This window comes from Abrus precatorius, unplaced genomic scaffold (assembly GCF_003935025.1).
Source record: "Abrus precatorius isolate BTA unplaced genomic scaffold, Abrus_2018 Scaffold10, whole genome shotgun sequence".
In the NCBI taxonomy this organism is placed as follows: domain Eukaryota; kingdom Viridiplantae; phylum Streptophyta; class Magnoliopsida; order Fabales; family Fabaceae; genus Abrus; species Abrus precatorius.
In genome coordinates this window covers 11675283-11697294 of record NW_020874292.1, presented here as the reverse complement: position 1 = coordinate 11697294, position 22012 = coordinate 11675283, and the positions used below count along the sequence as shown (strand labels likewise).

The following is a 22012-nucleotide window of genomic DNA, read 5'->3' as shown; positions in this document are numbered from 1 at the left end:
TTAAAATATTATGCACTAACATTACTCCCAATATAAAATAACTCTAAACATTATGCCCCTTTAGAAATAGTTCCTAAAAAATATTGTTTCCCTTCAATTTACATCATTTGTCCATCTCCTTTGTTTGCCCTTGCTGCTGTACTTGCCTCCAAACTTGGTTGACTTGATAAAGGTGATGGAATTGGCCCTTCATTAGTTGCTCCTTCTGCTACAACAATGTCTTCATTCAAATATGCAACAATTGATCTTCCTTTTGGTTAAGCATTTGGTTGACTTGTTTGCTTCCGTCTTGTGGTTGGTCCTTTCAGAGGTCTTCTTTGCACCATTTTTGCCTGTAAAGGTATATCATTAGTAATTTTACTAAAGTCATAAAATAATGAGGTTAATACATATACCTTTTTCTGGACTAGCAAAGATTGTTGTGCATCTGCTGCTTTAGGTGGACCAAGTGCTGAGCTTTCAACATTTGCCTCAGGTTGACATTCAGCTATTTCAATGGCTATTGGTTGTGGTGGTGCTAGTTGTGGACATGTTCTTGTGTTATGGTCCTGTACACCACATTCTTTACACTTATACTTACCAATATCTCTTGTCAATGTTTTCTCAATTTTTTATGTCTTCTAGGACCTTTTTTATTTTTAGGGGTAGGATCTCATCAAATTCAGTTTCAGGCTACATGTCCTGCCCATTGGTGGTTGAAATCTTATGTGCATAACATATTACATAAGTATCTCGAAAATAATAATTATCAACATAGTTCATGAAGTCCAATTTTTTGAATTACAGGACAGCCACAATATGCCTGCATGGAATGTGTCACACAATTGGAGAACTAACTAGCAAATGTACTAGGTAATTGTAGTAAGTAATAAAATTTAGAAATCAATTTGAGTCTCAAGTATCGTCCTCAGGGATTAGGTCTATCAATTACCACTTCACAAATTAATAACTAGTTGAGCCAAACGAATTTGGAGTGTTTTAAATCATTTAACAAACAAAAGCAATAAAGTGCAGAAATATGAAAAATACAGCAAAAATAGAAATACAAATTTTGTATTAAAATGCTATATGAAAAATAGTTAGGAATCACTTCACCAGATTTTCTATTGCAATGTAATAATGTTATGGACTCTTAAGAATTCTAATTGATTAATAATCAATTTCACTTCTTTAACCAAAGGACAATTCTTTGCCTCATTGATCCTAATATCTAATTAAACTTCCTTAATTCCTTAGGTGAAATTCAACCAAATATTGCATCAAGTTCTAGAAATTATAGGATTACTAGATTATGATACTTATTCCTAAGATCTCAATAACCTAGGCATATGATTCAGATCTAAGAAATAAACTCAATTTCCATTGACGAAGATTTCTCTAAATTCAATTGAATGAAGGATTAGTTCACAACTGCATTAAGAACAAAATCACATACTTAATTCAATTAAAACCTCAAGGTCCGGATCCAAAATTTCATCACAATATCAAATTTGGATCCATGGATTCTTAACAAAAAGAAATCAGAACATGTTCCTAAAAGAAAAAGAGAGAGAAAGAGTAAAAAAAGAGAAGCTGCAAAATTTCTTCATAAATTCAATCCCCAACCTAATTCCTTAAGGTCTAGAGCTTGGAAGTCACCCCCAATCTTTCTCTCTAACTCTCCTAAGGTGTAGAAATGAAAAGAAAACAAAAAATAGCAAAAGACCTCCAATTCTGAACTCTTAACTTCTATTTATAATGTTTTCTCGCCTTTTCCACTTTCACGCTTTAATCTCTGAGGATTATAGCATGAAATGTCTTCTAGAAGCTTCTACAACTGAAATAGGAACTCAAATCGTCCAAAGTTGACAATTAGAAGTGGTTTTCAAAATTTTGTTATTTTGCGTAGACACTCTCAACACTTAGAGTGTCTACACGTAGCTTTGCGTAGCTACTCTCAATGCTTGGAGTGGCTACGCGCTTACTACGTAGCTACTCTGAACGCTTGAAGTGGCTACGCGCACTGTGCATAAGTGAATTGGTCTTGGGCATAGCTACTCTGAACGTTTGAAGTGACTACGCGCTTAACTGCGTAGCTACTTTGAACACTTGAAGTAGCTACTCTCTTGTTCTTCATGGTTTTTCTTTTTCAAAGTGTTAACTCTATGTATTCAGAGTGGTTACGCTCTACACATAACACTTAATTCTTCATCTTTAAAGCTCAATTCTTCTAGTTTCTTCACTTCAATCTTCAACTCAAATTCTCAGCTCAAGCTTCTACAATAGGATTAAGTCATTTTAAGTCAAATTGTTCAGAATTAGACCAAAAATCTAAGATTCTAAACTATTTATACAATTATGAATATTAATGCAATTTTTATGATATTTTCAAGTTTATTTACTATTTAACTCTTTATTTACTAACAAAAACTAGGCTAAAAATACAGTAAAATGCGAATTTATCAAAATGCTCACTAAATCCCTGAAATTACAACTACAATAGTTCCTATAGATGTGTATTATAAATTTCTCGCCATAATGTAAATGCCTCACTTCAAAGTCTCCATCCCGTCCCCAACTTGGTATCCAATTCTCTAACTTTTCAACCTCTAATCTAGTCTTTTTAAAGGCTTAGGCATAATTTGTCCTTTGTAACCTTTAACTTTGTCCCTAAGGTTAGAAAACCTATTTATCCAATACATCCTTATTTACTCAAACATTGTGATAATTGCTTTATCCCTAGCAATCAAAATTGTGCTGTTAAATGCTTCACTAATATTATTAATTAATAAATCAAATTTTGGGTAACACGAAAATTTATGCTTACACCATGCTTTCCTGTCTAGATTAAATAGCCACCAGTATGCAGTCTCATTCAAATCTCTGATTCTGCTGCATATAAGTCCTCCAAAGATGTTCATATGTTGCTTTGGTAGCACCCATCATGAGGTCTCTTAGTTAAACTCCTCCTCCAAACTTCTTAAAATTGTTATATAAGTGCCTCAAACAGAATCCATGTTCAACAGGTACAAAAAATTCTTCAAAAACTTGCATCAAGCTATGTCAAAAATTTCAATTAAGTCAGCACAAAATTCTAAGGTAGAATTTGAAAATGAGTTAAATTAGAGGTAGTTAAAAGCAAACACCTTTACCTTTTGTTGGTCGCCTATAAAGACCCACTTGCCTCAATAGAACCAATATCTTCTAAAAGCATATTCAAAAACCCATGATCAATATCATCTACTTTTACTATTTGTGCCTTATGTAACACTCTACTTTTTAAATTCTGAAAATAAATAATATTTTGTTGTAAACTAACAGAATAGATCAATTCTTCATTAAAACAAGTAGTATAAATATTTTGAAATTAAATTTTCTTGCTCGAATATATTCACAATGAATTTAAATAATAAAATAATCAAAATTTAACTGCCCTTTTTATGATAACAACTAAATTTAAATAATATTAAGTGTCTAAATATTAAGTTTAAGTTATATTTAAAAGTATACTTTTTACAAACTATTAACCCAAATACATATTTGATTTAGAATACATCATTATATGACCCAAATAAGCAAAAAAATTTCTTCTTAGAACAGTTCTGATCTATGCCCAAACGCTAAGAATTTGATCCTAATCATCATTTCTGTTCCCTGAAATATTTTGTAAGGATGAGTTCCTTCCTCATCATTAAAACATAAACAACAAATATATTTTTAATACATATGTAAATCTATTTATATCTTTGTATGCAAGGATGAGTACATCAATCTCTATAATAATATCTATATAGAACTCAAATAAACCACCATAGCATTAATTATAAATCAATCACATCATCACTTTCATATACATTAATAACATATTCAATTCACTTCATTATCAGTTCCATAAATTTTCATACTATGTGATCACATTTCATAGTTGCCTCCAGCATTTCATGAGGTCTTACACAATATGTGAATAGCTGCCGTTAACCCATGCATATAGATACAATGTACACACTTATAGAGTCCCTTAGTAAAAGTATAGTTATGAGTGCTAGTCAGAAAATAAGTGTGTGGCCAAATTATGCATTCACATTTCATAAATGTGTACACTCAAGCAAATGTCATCTATCACCCTACATTTTCCCTAGACTTTCATAATCGGCTCCATATTTCATATTCTCAGTATATCGCTGTAATTATTCACACTAATTTCTTTCTCATTAATCCATATACCATTTACAGATCAGTGTGTTATAATACATGTGCTATAACCATATAATCTAATGTATTACGATACATATATTGTAAATACACCTGTCGATGTATCAAAATACCTATATTATATTGTAAATTGGTGTTGTTAAAGTATGTTAAATATTTTTAGCTCAATTCATAAAAAAATAATAAATATTAGTTAATTTTTATTAAAAAATTAAAAATAATTAATAAAATTTTATAAAAATATTTAAATATTATTTTTATATTAATAATAACAATTAATAATTAATTAATAAATAAATAAATTTATTTTTCAATAAGAAATAAGTCCAACGGGTCTACTATTAATTGGCGTTTTGATAGACAGAAGTGTGGTGGGCTAAGTCTAAGCGAGTGTCCCGATATAAATATTTTTCGTAGTCTACCATTTTAGGTTGACTGAAAAGTTCAACCTGACCGAATTTATCATCTCTAAAAGAAATTTCCATCTAAAACTCAACTAACGGTGAACGTTGACTTAAACAAATATTTGATGCATATTTGCATGCGACACATTCCGACCAATCTAATCTTATGGTGGATTTGATTCTTATAAATTAAATATTTATTTTGGGATACAAAATGAAAAATTATAGTTATTATTTGAAATACACTAGGTAGATTGTGATTAAATATATGTAACAACAAATTATGTCATTATTTAAATTTTAACCATTAGTTTTTTAAGAGGAGATATTCAATTATATATGTATAACTTACTATTTTTACATTGGATAATAATTTTTTATTAAATAATTTTATTCTAAAATTAAGTAGTTATTGGATTAAATATGTATATAAATTGGGTTTGCAAAAATTAAGATCAACTTAAAATTATTTAATATTTTCTTTACGCATGTTATAAGCTTTTGAAGTATATAAAACAAGGATCCTTTAATTATATTTTTATAATTATTTAATTTTGTCAAAATTTTACGCAAAATCAAAGTAATATATTTATAATTCAGTAGTTAAATTGATAAAAAAATATTCTCTAAAATAAATTATTGTGAATTTAAAAGTTAATGTAATTTGTACAAATGTAGTTTAATCTTTTCTAATTTTTTAATTATAATTTTTTATTTTATTCTCTAAACTAAACCATTTCCTTTAAAGGAATTAAGTCCAATTTGATTAAGGTTATTTGAATAATAGTAGACTCTAACTAATTCAAATTAAGTTACAAGCCCAATTAACATACGTTTTATTTATTTACAAGTCTAAATTGAATGGGAAAAATAAACTCCTTATAAATATTTCAATTAACCTTGAATTTGGAAATTATTTGAACTAGTACCATGAACTTAAAACAATAATTTATTCTTAATAATTTGTACTATAAAATGCTCATGATTGCAATCATTTAAAGGTTTTTTGTATTATAACATATCATGCAGAGTTGGCGGTTTAAAATTTAAAAGAATACTCTTGGAAAGGTCTATATAATTATCAATACAAATTAGTTGAATGTTTAGTTTAATTAAATGCTCTCATCAAACTTGTGAGGACATAACAAAAACCAGAATTAGTCATTTACTTTTAGATGATGAACCAATCAATCTATTTCAATTATACTTTAATCCACTTAAATTCAATCTAAGTTTAACCAAATAATTCACCAGATTTGAACCTGATCTCAAAATGCTTATGGGACAAACGTGTGGGGGGTTCAGAGATTGGTGTTCTTTATTTGATATCTGTCTTCTGAAGTTGTTTGTTGCGAATGATGACAATCATCATGCAAAATAAGTTTAATTCATAATCAAGTCTTCATGCTTTCCTTGCCTCCATATGTGTTACCTTTAAACCCATCTCCTCCATTCTCTCTTTCCTCACAAAGAGTGCTTGTAGAAGAGTTATTTGAAGCTACATAAGACACCCCTCGCTGTCCTTGGCTCACACTAGCCATTTTCTTTTCCTTTCATTTGCTTTTCTAAAGCCCTTGATTAGCATGTGATCTTGGATCAAGAGATAAGATGGTGAGATCTCCATGCTATGAAAAATTCAATGCCAAAAGGGGTGTATGGACTCCAGAAGAAGATCCAAAAATGCTTTCATTTGTCTCCAAGCATGGATCTAGTAATTGGACTTCTGTCCCCATAAAAGCAGGTAAGAGATTTTTTAGAACTTTGAGCTAATAGTAATTTCTGTATCTTACTTTTCATCTTCTTAACTATAAGTTTTGCATTTGAGACCATTAACATAGGGCTCAAGAGGTGTGGAAAGAGTTGCAGGATTAGGTGGAGTAATAACCTCAAGCTTGACCTTAAGCATGACAATTTCACAACCCAAGAAGAAGATCTAATCATTAAGCTTCACGCAGCCATAGGTAGCAGGTGAATAATGTGGGCTAATCGTTCCACTAACTCTTGCTTCCTCTACTTTTGGATAATTTTGTAATTACATAATGTATACCTTTTTTGAGACTATCCTGGTGTGCTCATTCTAATGAATTTTTGATAAGTTGGATTATTTTGTGATTACATTATGTTATCTTGTTGCATAAGCAAATAAATAGATCATATACTTTTCATTAATTTTCTGTGACTATGGAGTAACATTCCAAGTCCTGTCATAATCTCCTATAGGTATCTCTTGGTTGCTATTATAATGTTCTATGTAATCTGAGTTTTGTACACTATTATTGTAGACTTAATTCTTGGTTAGAGACAGACGCGCTTGTTAAGAAAAAACTGTAGAGTTATAGCTTGGCTGGTTTGTTCTATGTCTGCCTCATGATTTTACCCTTTTCTACTAGGCAAAGTATACCATTTTTATTAATTTTTTTTTATGGATTTCATGATTCTTATAATTGTCAATCTTTTCAAGTTATGTTTGGGACATTAGAATGATGCCAATCTTAATATCTGTCTCAGGTGGTCTATAATAGCCCAACAAATTCCTGGGAAAACAGACAATGATGTAAAGAACTATTGGAACACAAAGCTGAAAAAAAAACTGTCTCAAATGGGGATAGACCCTGTTACCCACAAGCCTTTCTCTAAACTCATTGCTGATTATGGAAACATAGGAGAGTGCCAGAAACCAAGTACCCGAATTGGGTCTGTCAATAAAGACTTCAAGAATGCAATGATCTTAAAATCAGAGCCACATCAAGCCTTGCCACAAGGATTTGGAAATTTCCTTGACCAACCAAAGCAACTATTAACATCACCTCCTAAAGAAGAAATCCTTGGAAGTAACTTTTTATTTAATAGAAATCATAATGATATTGATAACTTCCCAACTCAGCTTCCTCATCTCCAAGCCATACCAATAGTGACAAGTGCCTCAAATGGCATAGACTTTGAAAATGAGACCATCCTAACATCTTTATTAGGGGAAGGTTGCTTGTCAAAAACTTCATCACCATCTACTTCTACTTGTTTCACTTCAGGTCAAGAAGAATTACCTGTGCCCTTTAGTTGGAATGATTTTCTTCTAGAAGATGCTTTTATACCACCTAGTGATAACCAAGAAGAAGAAATGGTGAGTCAAGTGGAGAATGTGATGAGACAAAGTTGGAATATGAAAGAGGTCCTGTCACAACAAGCCTCTACCAGTGATGTCCATTTTTCATCATCCTCTAATATTTCATTCGTAGAAGCCATGCTTGATCAAGAAAATGAGATGTTTTTAAGTTTTCCTCACCTCATGGAAGAACCATCTAATTATTAAGTTAAATTTTGAAATAATAGTTTTGCCATCAGATAGTATGATTGGCTTTATTGTAGACCACCAATATTATTGTTTTGTTCCTTTTTAAACTCAAACCATTCATCATGTACCAAGGATCTTCTTCCACTAGAAGCTAACTGGGAATGATAATAATTTGTCAATGAAGTTTTGTTTGCTGTATCAATGAGAGTTAGAGAAAGATAATGTCTATCATAACCATGTTTTGATGATGTTCTCCGATGAAAATGTAACGCTTAAATTAGTGAATTGCTGAACAATATTCAATGGTATCAATCCAATCACCGTCTAGAATAACAAATGGGAACACTAACAAAATTCTACAATTATTAATAACTAATGAAGTCCACCACTTGAAATTAACTTTATTTTTTGAAAATATAATCTTTGTAATACAGGGATGAATACATAACCCAAGTGAGGATCTCAAAATAAGACTTCGATGTGTTGTATTTTATTTTTAATATGTAGCAAAGATATCTTTATTAGTTAATTCATTAAAAAAAAATCATCATTTACTTACATTAAAAATTCTGTTAAGTGTCAGAATAACCTTATTAATATAGGCTTTGTTTAATGAACATTAAATTATTAGTAAAAATACTGAAGGCCTACATTAACAAATAATATTGTACTATCTAACATTTGTATTATTGATAATATATATTAATATTCTACGCTAACAATTGCAGAATTTGATCAATATTTTAGAGGAGGAAAAATAATTAAGTGAGGTGCTCAAAATTATAAGTCATATAATTATTTAGGTGCTTATTCTAGTGTTTGAACATTTGAGAGGGTATCTAATGCTCATGTAAATGAACCAATAAGGTAGTTTTAATTAATTTAATATTTATTTTTATTATAAAAAAAAGTCCTTTAATATTGCTTTTATTGCAAAGAGGTCTTTTAAAAAAAATTTCCTGCATTGAAGACCGAAGAGTTTGAGGTTGGTGATAGGATGATGTCTTACTAACGAGTGGTAAATGTAACGTATGCTAAAGATGGTGGAAAAGATAAAAATAAATAAATTTTTTTTGACTCTAAACGTAAAATTAGAGTTTTAACGGATAATTTATCACTTTGCATTTTTTTTCCCTAACAAAATCATTGAAATATATATTTTTTGCTTGTTTTCTTCACTTTCGCACCACTGCACTTCTAATTTAGGATCCTTTTATTGCCTAAAACACTAAAAAGTTAACGTAAAACTGAACAGACAAGATGCTACACTTGCTTCAAAAAGCTCATTAATAACAAACAGTTGCACAACATATGACTACTACTATGTTTTGAGAATATGCCACTACTGCAATAAAATCACACCAAAAGAGATAAACCCATGAAAAAAATTAAAAAAAGCAGAATCTTTAATTATCAAAAAGCCATAAGATTAAAAAATCTAGGAGTAAAAGTCATGGAAGCAATTGATCAAGCAGTAAGAATGAACTGACATTCTAAGAGTCAAACCAAGGACAAAACTAGGTCTGACAGGGAAATTTTTCATCTTACTCTCCAAATTAAGGAAATGCTTAGATTATTGATGGCTAAAGAAGAACACCTATCTTCATATTTAACCCAAAAAAGTAGAAAAGAATCACCAAAAAATCAAAAGGTAAGGCCTTTCACTTTGACATCCAAAAGTCATGGAAAGTATCCAATGCTTCTGTCATTAGGTTTTTAATTTATGGAGTCATATTTAAAACCTTAAGCTAGATATAAGGTGCAAAGTAAGAATTAAAAACATGTTTCTATGGTCAAGTAATCTTTATCATATTTATATGTTCATAATTAAAATGCAGCTTATTAACTAAAGAATTGTTTTTAAAGATTGATATGCAAATAATTTTTTAAACCTTTAAATATAAATATAAATTTATTACATTTTAAAAGGGCATTACATGTCCCCTAAATAAGGTAGAATTTAATAGTCATTTATATAAAAGTGAGTAAAAAATGAAATGAATAAAATTCGAAGTTACTGTCATTGATATAGAAGCAAGTATAAATTAAAATATAACTTTTAACTCTTACCTCTTTGTGTTCCTCTAAATGGTTGAACTCGTCAACAAATCTTCATAAGCTTTCATTACATTGTTATGAGTTGAGCCAAAATTATTTCAATATGTTTTAAATCCTTGTCTACCAAATACGTGTGGCCCAGGATTACCGCTTGGTTTTTGATTGAAGGGACAGCGTAGCATACAATAAGCTGCATCACCAATAAGATAATATTCTAATTATTAAACCAAGTACAATGACTTGAATGTTTTCTCTTTCTTTCTTTCTTTTTTTTTAAAGTGAGGATATATAGTCTTCAAGTTGTATTTGATATGTACACCATTTCAATAAGCTCTAGCAATTTTTATCACTTTGATTCATTTGGGTGTTCCATGTTTGAGGGCATTTTCTTAGGTTGTGTTCTAAGGAATTAGCATTAAACTCATCAACTATAATTCTACGAATCTTGGAAGAGAGCTCCATTGGTTGAATAAACTTGGATATTAGGATTATGATCTTGAAGAGGTAAAGAGAAGCTATAGCTATATTAGTTTCACTCGTCTAGTGCTTTCCTCTTAAAAAATGCATATATTCTTTAATGCTTAATCACTGCACCTTTTAAAAATATCACTTTTAAGTTAATATAAAAACAATTACACATCTCAAAAAGTCATAATATTAACAAGAAAGTTTTAAAAAAAACTATAAATTGATTAAAGAAAAACAAATAAAAAGCCAGAATGTATATAATAAAATTGATAATTAACCTCAAATATAAAAGATTCATGTATTCACTTATATTAGTTACGTAGAATAAGCCTTTTTTTTTTTTTCCTTCTTCCAATACGCTAACCAAATTCATTAATAAAAAAACACAAGCAATATCCCAAAAGATTTGCAGATTTCAAATTAGACAAACACCCCAAGTTGCCCCACCTATACATGCATAACCAAGTGAAGACAAAGTAGAAACAATTTTATAACCCACAGCCACCAAAAACTTATTACATTTAGCATTGTTATTCTAATTGTCGTGAGCAGTAAAATATTATAAGCTAAATAATAAATAACATCACATTCTTATTTTCTTTGAAAATATTATTTTTGTTTCTTTATTTCTTATTTAAAAATTCATGAGATCTATTCATGAGCAAACTGACTATTCAACTTCTTTTAATTTTTACTATAACTTAAAATGAGCATTTTTTTTTTTTTTTTGCAATTATACCACAAATAATTTTTTTTAATTGATAATTAGGCTTGTGTTTTGCCTTAACATGATAAATAATAAAAGTTGAAATATATAATGGATTTATGTTAAAAATAATTAATCTTCTTAATATTATTAATTGTGATTTAATTTTTTAGGTGCCAAATATTAAAATTAAGTATAGTCATTAAAAAAATCTTCTAGGAGTTCCATGGCTCCCCCTACTGCATCAAACATAAACATTGTATACTGATAAAATTATTTGTTAATATAATTTATCATGTTATTAGTATGAAATGAAAATGTTTATATTAATAATTCAATCTACACATAGAGAAGCTAGTTCCACATTAAGTTTTTAGTAAATGATATATATATATATATATATATATATATATATATATATATCATTTATATATATATATATATATTAAAATGATTGTTAAATTTTTTATTTAAAAATAAATATATTAAAAAACTTAATCATCTATTAATTATGCTAATCTTATAAATATATAATTATATTATTAAATTATATATATATATATATATATATCAAATTACATAGATAGAAATTATACTCATTTTTTATATTATTTAATAACTTTTATGAGATAATTTAATTTTAAAACAAACTATAAATTTAATTTAAATTTTTAAATATTTAAATCAAAATATTATTTTCAATTGAAAATTACTGCTTTTTTTTACTATTTTATTTTGCAAATCATCTTATTCATAGAAAAGTGACACATATTTTTTTTAAATATTTATTTTATTTTATTTCTTTCTTTTAAAATATATGTATTCCTTTTATGAGATTAGAAAAATCTGGAAGATGAAATAAGAATTCTTTTCAATTTAATTAATCTACTTTGTAGTAATATCATACCATAAATATAATTTTATTTTCTATTTTACTGTGTTATAATGTTAACAAAAATCCGAAATAAATTTGAAAATACTTACACATGTAAAAATTAAGTTAATATTTTACATAAAGATGAATGTTATTGCATGAAGAAAAATAACATCTAAACCATTTAAAATAGCTTGTAATAATTTTGGAAACCTATATAATTGAATGTGGGTTGGGGAAGAAGAGGCGAGAAAAGTGAAAGAGGTGAGTATGGTAGCAATTTCGCTTTACAGAGGAAATCTTCACAGAGTAGCGGACGTTCCTCGGCAATGGCTTATGCCAAACCCCAAAATCTCTCTGAAAGATTTCAAGTCCCTTCTACATCGTCGCTCCAAGGCACTCTCTCGCCTTAACGCTACCACCTGCTCCATCCCTAACCCTAACCCTAACCCTCTCTCCAACGGTTCCCAAGCCCAACCACCCAAAGTTTCCCCCAATCACGGCGAAGGCCCATCCGCCACCGCCCACCAACCAGAAGATGACCATCGCATAGAAGCCCAACTCGTCGCTGTTTCTTCCGCCAAGAAACCCGTTGATGGATCCCATTCCAAGCACGATGCCTTGGAGAGAAAAACATCTGACGCCGTTGCCACTTCCAAGGAAAAACAGACTGAGCCGGTAACCAGTTTTCGGCTATTATTATTATTATTACGGTGTTTCTAAGGAGTGTCTAACGGTATACAGTGAGAACTTTAATGTCGTTAAATGTAATAATTTTGAATAAATTTTGCTATTATTGAATTCTTATTAGACATTAGAAAAAATGTTGTTTTTAAGCTGCTCAGTTTAGGTGATTTTTATGATTGCCACATGTTTTTGTGCTAGGTCGCTGACAATGTGGATCTGTTTAACGAAAAGGAGAAAAGGAAAAAGGAAGTTGAGGATAAGTTGGAGGTTTTGAATGTGAAGAAGCATAATTTGGTGTTAGTGTTGAAGGAGGTAAATGATGATTTTTGTGTTTGGATGTTGTGTCATGTGTTTGTGTGTTCCTTGCATTTAATGAATATTGGTTGGCTTTGTTAATTGGCAGATATTGAATGCAGAAGAGGAGTTAAAGAGACGAAGTATGGCCAATATGCAAGGGGTTGCTATGCGTGCCCCTTCCATTCCCCTTCAAGGGGAGGGAATGAATGATACTGGTTCTATGACCAGGCATATGGCCCAGAGCTTGGGTTCTGAGGGAAATCTCCGGGGTGATGTGGATGGCGGTGAAGGGGATGATTTTGCTAACCATACTATGCATTCTCGCCATGTGCTTCGCCCAAGTAGCATGTCGCCTTCTTCAGAGTCCCCTCTTAGGAGGACCCCTAGTGTTCAACAGAACGTGGTAATGTATATTGCTTGTTATAATTTGTTTCAGTTTGTTTAACTGCCTCTTGATTCATTTTTAATGAGAGTTGGTTCTATAACTCGTGTTTTTGGTATGAATGTGAGTATATACGTGAATTATAGGCTTCTTGTAGGATGGTTGACTATGGCAGGCTGGTTGAGTTATTTGTGTTTAGATAACTAATGATGAGTGGAATAAAGAATTCCATTTTTTGGTTGTTTTATGATAAAATTGGGGGCCAGGGTTGAAGGATCATCTGCACCCCTAAATTGGAGGGTGAGAAAAAGGGGTTTTGGATGGAATGGATTGGAATGCATTCCGTCAAGTTCCATTTCATTCCATTCTATTTTCGACAATCCAAACCATAGAACCTGATATCATTCCATCCCAATTCATTTCATCCTTTTACAGCAGAACATAGCCTAATTAAACCCAAATACACACTGAACATTGAATGTCACTGGACACACTTTTTAGCCCCCCTAGTTGTAGACTCAGTTCTGGACACTGTTGAATGCAGTATAAAAAATATGTTGAATTTTATAAATTGGAATTTACAGAGGCTGAATTGAATTTTTTTGGCCGTGTTTCACGTACTGTGTTGTCTGATACTTTTGGTTATAATGCTACAAACTAGCTTGTATTTGTTTGGAGTATGAACATATATATGCTTGCTGTTTTGTGTAAATTGTCTAGGCTGCATATGTTCCCCTCAGCTTAACGTTAGCTGTTTAATCCTCTCTTTCTGCATCTTTTGCTCGATACTAACTATAACTTCTCCTTGATACATATCTACACATCTCACTGCAACAATTATAGATTATATTTGAGTAGATGATGCTTTGTTCAACTGAATATGAGTGAAGGTAATGCTGGAAAGAGGAGGAATCCATAAATAGAACCCTACTTTGAGTTGCCTTGTTTCTGATCATATATATGATATATAATTTTGTATGGTTAATTGATGCATTGTCTATGAAGGTTTCACACCCTTCTCGAGCAAATTTGGGGGCCACTGTTAGTCCATCACGCTTTGCTCTCTCAGGACATCAGGGAAATCCCATGAACTTACCTTCAGTGTCTGTGTCGGGAACTAGTTACATTGCATCATCCCCTTCCCCAGCAGCATCTGGTGGCACTTCTGTTTTCAGAGATGCTCGGCAGCCTAGTCCGTGGAAGTAGAAGCTTTCATCCTCTTCCTTATGACACAATATTGATATATTATCATTCTGAATTTCTAAACTCTAGTTTCTTGTATACAGTATTCAGAATGAACAATGCTAGGACGTAGGAAGACTCTGCCCATGTGTACCGAGAATTCTCTGTATTTTTTATTTCTTCAACTTGAGGGGAAATAACACTTATAGGACTGCCTAGCATGATTGCCATAATGCCAGATTCTTTATATCTTGCTGTTTTCTTGAACAGGATTTCTAGTTATAATATACTTATCCTTTAATAACTTAGAAATATGAATGTGTTAGATCTATCAGCAGGTTTAAGCTGTAACTTAGGAAAAATGTTAATAGAGTCGAAATATCCAGAATTGTTTGGTTCAGACATTGTTCTCATCATTTGAGCTACTAATCACTTATGTTTTGGTCTTCTCTTCTGGCAGCAATTTTTCATGTAGGACGATTTATACTTACAAATTGGAGCTATGCAACCCATTTATGATTTCACAAGCGTGCAGCAAAATAAATTACTTCATTTTTGTTTTCTCTAATGGATACAGGTTATAAAATTGAATCATTAGTTAATTTCTTCTATTAGTCTCCACTTAAAATTGTATGTTACGTTGTTATGCATATCACTTTTCCTGTTCTGAGTAGTTGAAACATTCAACAATCAACATTTATTGAAGCAATATTTAACAATAAACATGTTCAAAATTGTGTGATCAATTTATTGAGGCAATATTTCACAATGAGCATGTTCAAGATTGTGTGGTCAATTTATTGAAGCAATATTTAACAATAAACAATGTTTAACATTTGTAAGCTTGATGCACTCAAAAATAATTTATTATCACTTTTACTTATTTTCTCATTACAATAAGCAAAGAGGATAACGATTTGTCATATTTAAGCTAAAATAGTAGATTGTTTTATAACTCTAAATTTTGTTTTGGTTTACTTTTTAAATTTTTTTTTTCCCTTAACTTATAAAATATTTTAAATATTATTTTTTATAAATAATATAACACTGTTAAAAAATTACTATTGTTTTTTCTTTTCTTTTGAATGCAAATAAAAGTACAGTACATTTTAGTGAATTTTTTTAATGTGTGTCTTATCTTTCCTCTCCTTTTTTTTTTCTTCTTCTCCATCAAATTCTGATAAAAAGTTCTTTTTGTTGGTTTTTTTTTATCAGGTTAAGGGGTATGAATTTTTTCCAAATAAGATATAAAAGTTGATTCCTCCCATTAAATTACATTACACATTATTGGCAAATTCAAACATCACAATTTGCTTGAAATTGAAAGGAGAGAGACAAATAAAAGAATTTGGAGTTTTATCGTTGCATTGCCATTTTCTATGAATAGTTAAGTATACTTATCACTCCTTTTTAGATTTTTCATCCTCTTCCTAGTTCTCTTCTTCTTCCCCCTCTAACTCTAGCTTTTGTTTTGTTTTATTTTTAAATTTGGGTCTCTCTTTTATCCCTTTGTCCTAATCCTAAAGTAAAGTTTTAATTATTGTTAGTTGAAAATTTTGGGAGACTAATAAATAAAATTAGTAATTAGTTGTATATTCTTTGTCATAATTAGTCTCTTGATAAACTTACTCACATTCATTGTATCGACCTTTATATAAGTTTATTGTTTTACTAATAGGACCAAGGTTCTCATTATTTAATTACATTCCCACACAAATAAATAATTTCTTATTCTAACAAATTTCTAAAGAAATAAAATACCATCACGGACTATAAATGAAAAAAATACTCTTTGTTGCATTAATTTTAGCTCACTTTTCTATAATTGCTTAAAATTGATTAGACTTACGAAATTATGCGAGTCTCACTTTTTATTTAATAGGTTTTATGTATAATTTTGTTAATTTTAACAAATTTAGATTATTAATAAAAAATGTTGTTGACATTTTTTAACCAACATGAGATAAGGATACAAGACAACAGTCTTATGTGAGTATGACAATAAAACTTAATAAATTTGTAAAGCAAAAACACAAAATTACCATATAAATAAAATTTCAATACAAGCTTTAGTATTTTATAATTACATTTATTTAATCTAAAGTAGAAAAATTAACTTAATTATTGTTAAAAAATATTTGGCTTTAGCTGATCAGCGAGATATAATGTGTTATTTCTTGATTTTTCAAGAGATAGGAAAGTAATTTGTTCATTGTAACACTCTAAAGTTTGTAAAGATATTATATATATTTATGTGAATGTATGTGTGCTAAATTATGTGGCTGGTTTGGTTGATTTGGAAAATTGGCTAAGTGTGTAGTGCAGGGGTGCTCTTGCTATAGCGAGACGACCCTGGAAGGAAGGCGCGAGACAATTGCCTTCTCGCTGTGGCGGAAGAGCGACAGTTTAGGATGCATTTCTGGGTACAGTCTCGCTGTAGCGAGCGTGTCGCGGTTAGATGAGTATTTGAAGGGTTTAAGATTAAGAAAATTCATTTTCCATCCTTCCTTTTGAAATTCTTTCGATTCTCTTTACTCCTAACCCATTCTTACTGATTAAATTGCCTCCAAAGTCGTTTGGAAGCTAGATTGAAGGTTGAAACCGAGTTTGGAATGCTTAAAGGTAAGTTTATGAGTTAGGGTTTTCAGTTTCTCATCCTTCTTTCTTGTACTCTCAGTTTCTCATGGGGATTTCCATGTTTTAGGGACGAAAATCCATGTGGGGAGCTATTTTATCATGGATTTCTAGAAGGGTCATCATTCCAAGGTAAGGGGAGTTAATCCCAAACCCTAATCTCCCTTGGGTAGCTTAAAATGGGAAACCCTTAACTATTTTGATAACTATCTAAAGGTAACTTGTAATAAAGGCTCTAAATAAAACGGTCTTTGAGGAACATTATGATTCTACTAAGTAAATATTGTTAGGAGTAGTTGGAACATGTTATTTAATGTTTTTGGAATAAGGGATTATGCTTGACCTTAGGATAGGTGACTTTATTATTGTCGAGAAAATGTGCAAGTTAAGTTGTGCAATTGGGCTGAGTCTGGAGGTGTCTAACCTCCGACACATTATATTGATCTGTGTGATGTATGAACTGTTTGAAGATTTTCTATGTCGAGTGTGTAACACCTTAAATTTAATTTCAATTAAATAATAATTTTGCAAATCGGATAACCAAATTTTCATAAAAGATTTTGAAATAAGTGAAAGGTTACAAATTAATATCAAATAATTGCTACAAGACTAGTTCGATTACAACAATTTCAAAATAAAATCTAAGTCCTATAGCAGTCCATCCGTCCCTTCACTGAGTCCGGTGCTGATCGTCTTGATTACCTGAAAAATGAATGTAAGGGTGAGTACTCTACACTACCCAAAAACACACAGTCAACATAGAGTCTCACCTCCAGTACTTTTCCAATACATTAAATAATTACATTCACAAGTAGCATTCCACATCCATAAGTATAATTCATAAACCTATGCATATGCACGTCAGCTATATTTATTGCAGCACTGTGATCACAGATTTACATCATGAATAGTCGCCAGTTATCCCCGCCTCACGGATACTACGTGGGTAGTCACGGGTCGCTCAGCAAAGATAGTAGTCAGAGGTCTAGTCAGGAAGAGAGTGTGTGGCCCGTGGTGCACCTGTTCCGCAGTTGGTGTCACCACCACTCCCTCTTCCCCAAGGTATTTCTACCGTCCTCATCTCCCACATCCCCAATGTATCGCTGAACCATTCACAGCACATTACAATGGCACTAATGTGCTCATTCACACATATTTCATTCACGCATGCTATAGTCATGCTTACACACGGCACATAGCCCACATGACACTCAAATACACGACACTAGGCCCACATTCATTTCACATTACACGACACATAGCCCACATTTATTCACAATATCATTAATTCACCAATCAATGACATTCCATCACACACAATCACCCTTACGGGGTCCAATTATTCTATCACACATCACATTGCATATCAATTTCCATCAAACACACAATTTCTATCTTCTATCTCAGCCACATTGCATTAATCATCAAAACACACAAGAATTACAATACATTGAGATAGGGTAGAGTCCCCCTTACCTCAGATTGAAGACTCATACTCGGATTTGACCACAAACGTGCTCCCTACACAGATTGCGGCCTAAACACATGGAAGAATTCCATGAGAACTCCAAGAAACTGAGAAATAGAGAAAAATGGATGAGAAACGGAACCCTAACCATTAAAACTCACCTCCAAGCGTTCCTCACACTGATTCAACCTTCAATCAGGATTCTGAATGGCTTTGGAGGCAATATAATCGGTAGAAAAGGGTTTGAGAATGAAAGGATCGAAGGGGATTCGAAGGGAAAGGGAGAAATAACCCTCCCCGAACCCTAACTCTCTTTAAATCCTTTCCTGGTCGCGACACTTTCGCTATAGTGAGATATTTTCGCTGCAGCGACACGCCCTCACGCTGCAGCGAAAATATTAGACGAAACTACATCCTGGTTTCTGCAGAATCTCGCTACAGCGAGATCCTATCGTTACAGCGAGACTGTACCTAGAAATGCACCCCAAACTGTCGCTATGTCGCTACACCGAGACGTCTCTCGCTATAGCGAGAAGGCGACAGTTCTGGTCCTTCCTCCTAGAGCCCTCTCGCTACAGCGAGAATCCTCTCTATATAGCGAGAACAACCCAGTATCACGCCCTGCACTTAGGTACTTAGCCCATCTCAGCCCTATCCAGTCATGCATACACATAAATACACACATCCATGTACTTAATACACATAAACATCATTATCAAATAAATTAATACACATATGAATATATATACATATGTAATAATAATAAATAATATTACCAAAATTCGGGGTGTGACAACTCTCCCCACCTTTAAGGAATTTCGTCCCTGAAATCTAATCTAACACGTACTAGTTACAAGAATAAACCTGAATGTAATTCTCTCATTCTAGTTTCTGTTTCCCATGTGGCATCTCCTTCATCACTTGTACTCCATATTACCTTCACCAATGAGATGTCCTTGCCCCTCAACTGCTTAACACGGTGATCCGCAATCCTCATCGGGTACACATCATACGACAAGTCTTCTTTTGCTTGAACCGGGTCAAGATCAATCACATGGGAAGGATCTGACACATATCGCCTAAGCTGTGACACATGGAACACCAGATGTAGATTCGAGAGGTTCGGAGGCAACATAATCCAGTATGCAGCAAGACCAATTCTACTCAGCACTTCGAACGGTCCAATGAAGTTAGGAGATAGTTTTCGAGACTTCAGAGCTCTCCCTACTCCGGTTACAGGTGAGACCTTCAGGAATACGTGGTCACCCACCTGAAACTCCAACGGTTTACGCCTTCTATCATAATAACTCTTTTCCCTGTCTAGCGCAATCTTCATTTTATCTCTGATTATTTTGATATGCTCATTCTGCCTTTGGATCATGTCTGGTGCACACAGAGTCGCCTCTCCAGTTTCATACCAACACAACAGAGTTCTGCACCTCCGCCCATACAAGGCCTCAAATGGTGCCATTCAAATACTGGCGTGATAACTATTGTTGTACGTGAATTCCACTAGCGGCAAGCACTATTCCCAAATTTCCTGCTGCTTGAGCACACAAGCTCTTAGCAAGTCCTCCAATGATTGGATGATCTGCTCAGTTTGACCGTCAGTCTGTGGGTGATAAGCCGAGCTTAGTCTCAACTTAGTCCCCAATGCCCGTTGCAGGTTCTCCCAAAACTTCAAGGTAAACCTCGGATCTCTATCTGACACCACACTAGTCGGCACTCCATGCAGCCTAACTATCTCCCGCACATATAACTCCGCAAGTCTTTCCAACTTATACTTCATGTTGATTGGAAGAAAGTGTGCATCCTTAGTTAACTGATCCACTATCACCCAGATGGCGTCATGGTTGTTCTTGGTCTTAGGCAGCCCAGAAATAAAGTCTATGGAAATATTATCCCATTTCCACTCAGGGATCTCCAGCGGCTGTAACAATCCAAGTGGACGCTGGTGTTCTACCTTTGCCTTCTGGCAAGTTAGGCATCTAGCCACATATTCAACCACGTCCCTCTTCATTCCATTCCACCTAAAACTCTTCCGAAGATTCTGATACATTTTAGTTGCACCGGGATGAAAACTCATCCTGCTCTTATGCGCTTCCTCAAGCACCATCTATCTCAGGTCATCCACTTGAGGAATGCACACTCGGTTCCGGAACTTAACCACCCCGTTCTCATCATGGTGGAAATCCAAGTCCTTTCCCTTATCCTTCTGTTTCATCATGTCTTGCAAGAAGGCATCTCCCTGCTGAGCATCTCGGACGTACACCAGAAAGTCGTTGTGAATCGTCGTCACTCCGAGATATAAACTCTCCGGCCTCACCTTAATGGCCAAATTCATGTCCCAAAATTCCTCAATCAACTCCATCTCTTTCACCATCATCGCTGCCACATGCAATGATTTTCGGCTCAAAGCATCGGCTACCACATTTGCCTTAACAGGACGGTAAGACAATGTGAAGTTGTAGTCCTTGAGGAATTCCATCCATCTTCTCTGCCGCATATTCAGCTCTTTTTGATCAAATAGATATTTCAAACTCTTATGATCACTGAACACCTCGAACCTCACCCCATATAGGTAATGTCTGCATACCTTAAGAGCGAAAACCACCGCGGCCAATTCCAGATCGTGTGTCGGGTAGTTGACTTTATGTGGGCGTAACTGTCTTGAGATATAGGTGACCACTTGCCCGTCTTGCATCAAAACACAACCAAGTCCTTGCCCGGATGCATCACAATACACATCAAATTTCCGCTCCGGGTTGGGCAGCGCTAACACCGGCGCCGAAGTCAGCCTTATCTTCAGCTCCAAGAAATTAGTTTCACACCCCTTAGTCCACTTGAACTCCTTTCCCTTGCGGGTTAACTTCATTAAGGGCAATGCTATCTTAGAAAATCCCTCAATGAATTTCCTATAATAGTCCACCAATTTGAGGAAACTGCGCACCTCTGTAACATTCGTCGGCCTCAGCCACTGCTTCCACTTTTGCAGGGTCTACCATGATCAATCCTTCGATAATACATGTCCCAAAAATTGGATCTCTGACAACCAGAACTCACATTTTGAGAATTTCGCATGCAGCTGTCTCTCCCTCAGAATTTGCATAAATTAGGATGTTGTCAATGAACACCACCACAAACTTATCCAAAAACTCATGGAAGATCCTGTTCATGTAGTCCATGAACACCCCCAGGCGCATTGGTCACCCCAAACGGCATCACCAAATACTCATAGTGACCATACCATATCCTGAACGCCATCTTAGGCACATCTGCATCCTTCACTCGGATTTGATGGTATCCCGATCTCAAACAATCTTCGAAAACACTGCTGCTCCCCTCAGCTGATCCATTAAATCGTCGATC

At 33.1% G+C, this 22012-nt stretch overlaps 3 protein-coding genes across 4 annotated transcripts; 2 read left to right on the top strand and 1 right to left on the bottom strand.

Annotated features, from left to right (window-relative positions):
• Window positions 1-6203: 6203 nt before the first annotated feature.
• On the top strand, window positions 6204-7905 carry LOC113851618 (transcription factor MYB35-like). Its single transcript, XM_027482154.1, has 3 exons — window positions 6204-6336; window positions 6434-6563; window positions 7104-7905. The coding sequence occupies exons 1-3, from the start codon at window positions 6204-6206 to the stop codon at window positions 7903-7905; spliced, it is 1065 nt and encodes a 354-aa protein (XP_027337955.1).
• A 4305-nt stretch (window positions 7906-12210) lies between these two features.
• Window positions 12211-15148, top strand: LOC113852454. 2 transcript variants are annotated; one of them, XM_027482733.1, is made up of 4 exons: window positions 12211-12671; window positions 12879-12992; window positions 13084-13380; window positions 15002-15148. In XM_027482733.1, the coding sequence occupies exons 1-4, from the start codon at window positions 12219-12221 to the stop codon at window positions 15014-15016; spliced, it is 879 nt and encodes a 292-aa protein (XP_027338534.1). In that variant the 5' UTR covers window positions 12211-12218; the 3' UTR covers window positions 15017-15148. The 2 variants fall into 2 exon arrangements, with proteins under 2 accessions (XP_027338534.1, XP_027338533.1); XM_027482732.1 differs by lacking the exon at window positions 15002-15148 and adding an exon at window positions 14365-14965 and having other exon boundaries at window positions 12214-12671.
• A 4345-nt stretch (window positions 15149-19493) lies between these two features.
• Window positions 19494-20114, bottom strand: LOC113851611. The gene has a single exon (XM_027482142.1). It carries the CDS (start codon window positions 20112-20114, stop codon window positions 19494-19496), a length of 621 nt encoding a protein of 206 aa, XP_027337943.1.
• Window positions 20115-22012: the final 1898 nt, after the last annotated feature.

Excerpts from the sequence above, each read along its gene's own strand:
- LOC113851618 (XM_027482154.1), top strand. The coding sequence starts at position 6,204 with ATGGTGAGATCTCCATGCTATGAAAAATTCAATGCCAAAAGGGGTGTA. Across the intron at positions 6,337-6,433 it reads TTCTGTCCCCATAAAAGCAG|GGCTCAAGAGGTGTGGAAAG; the intron begins GTAAGAGATTTT and ends CCATTAACATAG. Across the intron at positions 6,564-7,103 it reads CACGCAGCCATAGGTAGCAG|GTGGTCTATAATAGCCCAAC; the intron begins GTGAATAATGTG and ends TATCTGTCTCAG.
- LOC113852454 (XM_027482732.1), top strand. The coding sequence starts at position 12,219 with ATGTGGGTTGGGGAAGAAGAGGCGAGAAAAGTGAAAGAGGTGAGTATG. Across the intron at positions 12,672-12,878 it reads AGGAAAAACAGACTGAGCCG|GTCGCTGACAATGTGGATCT; the intron begins GTAACCAGTTTT and ends TTTTTGTGCTAG. Across the intron at positions 13,381-14,364 it reads CTAGTGTTCAACAGAACGTG|GTTTCACACCCTTCTCGAGC; the intron begins GTAATGTATATT and ends TTGTCTATGAAG.
- LOC113851611 (XM_027482142.1), bottom strand. The coding sequence starts at position 20,114 with ATGGCACCATTTGAGGCCTTGTATGGGCGGAGGTGCAGAACTCTGTTG.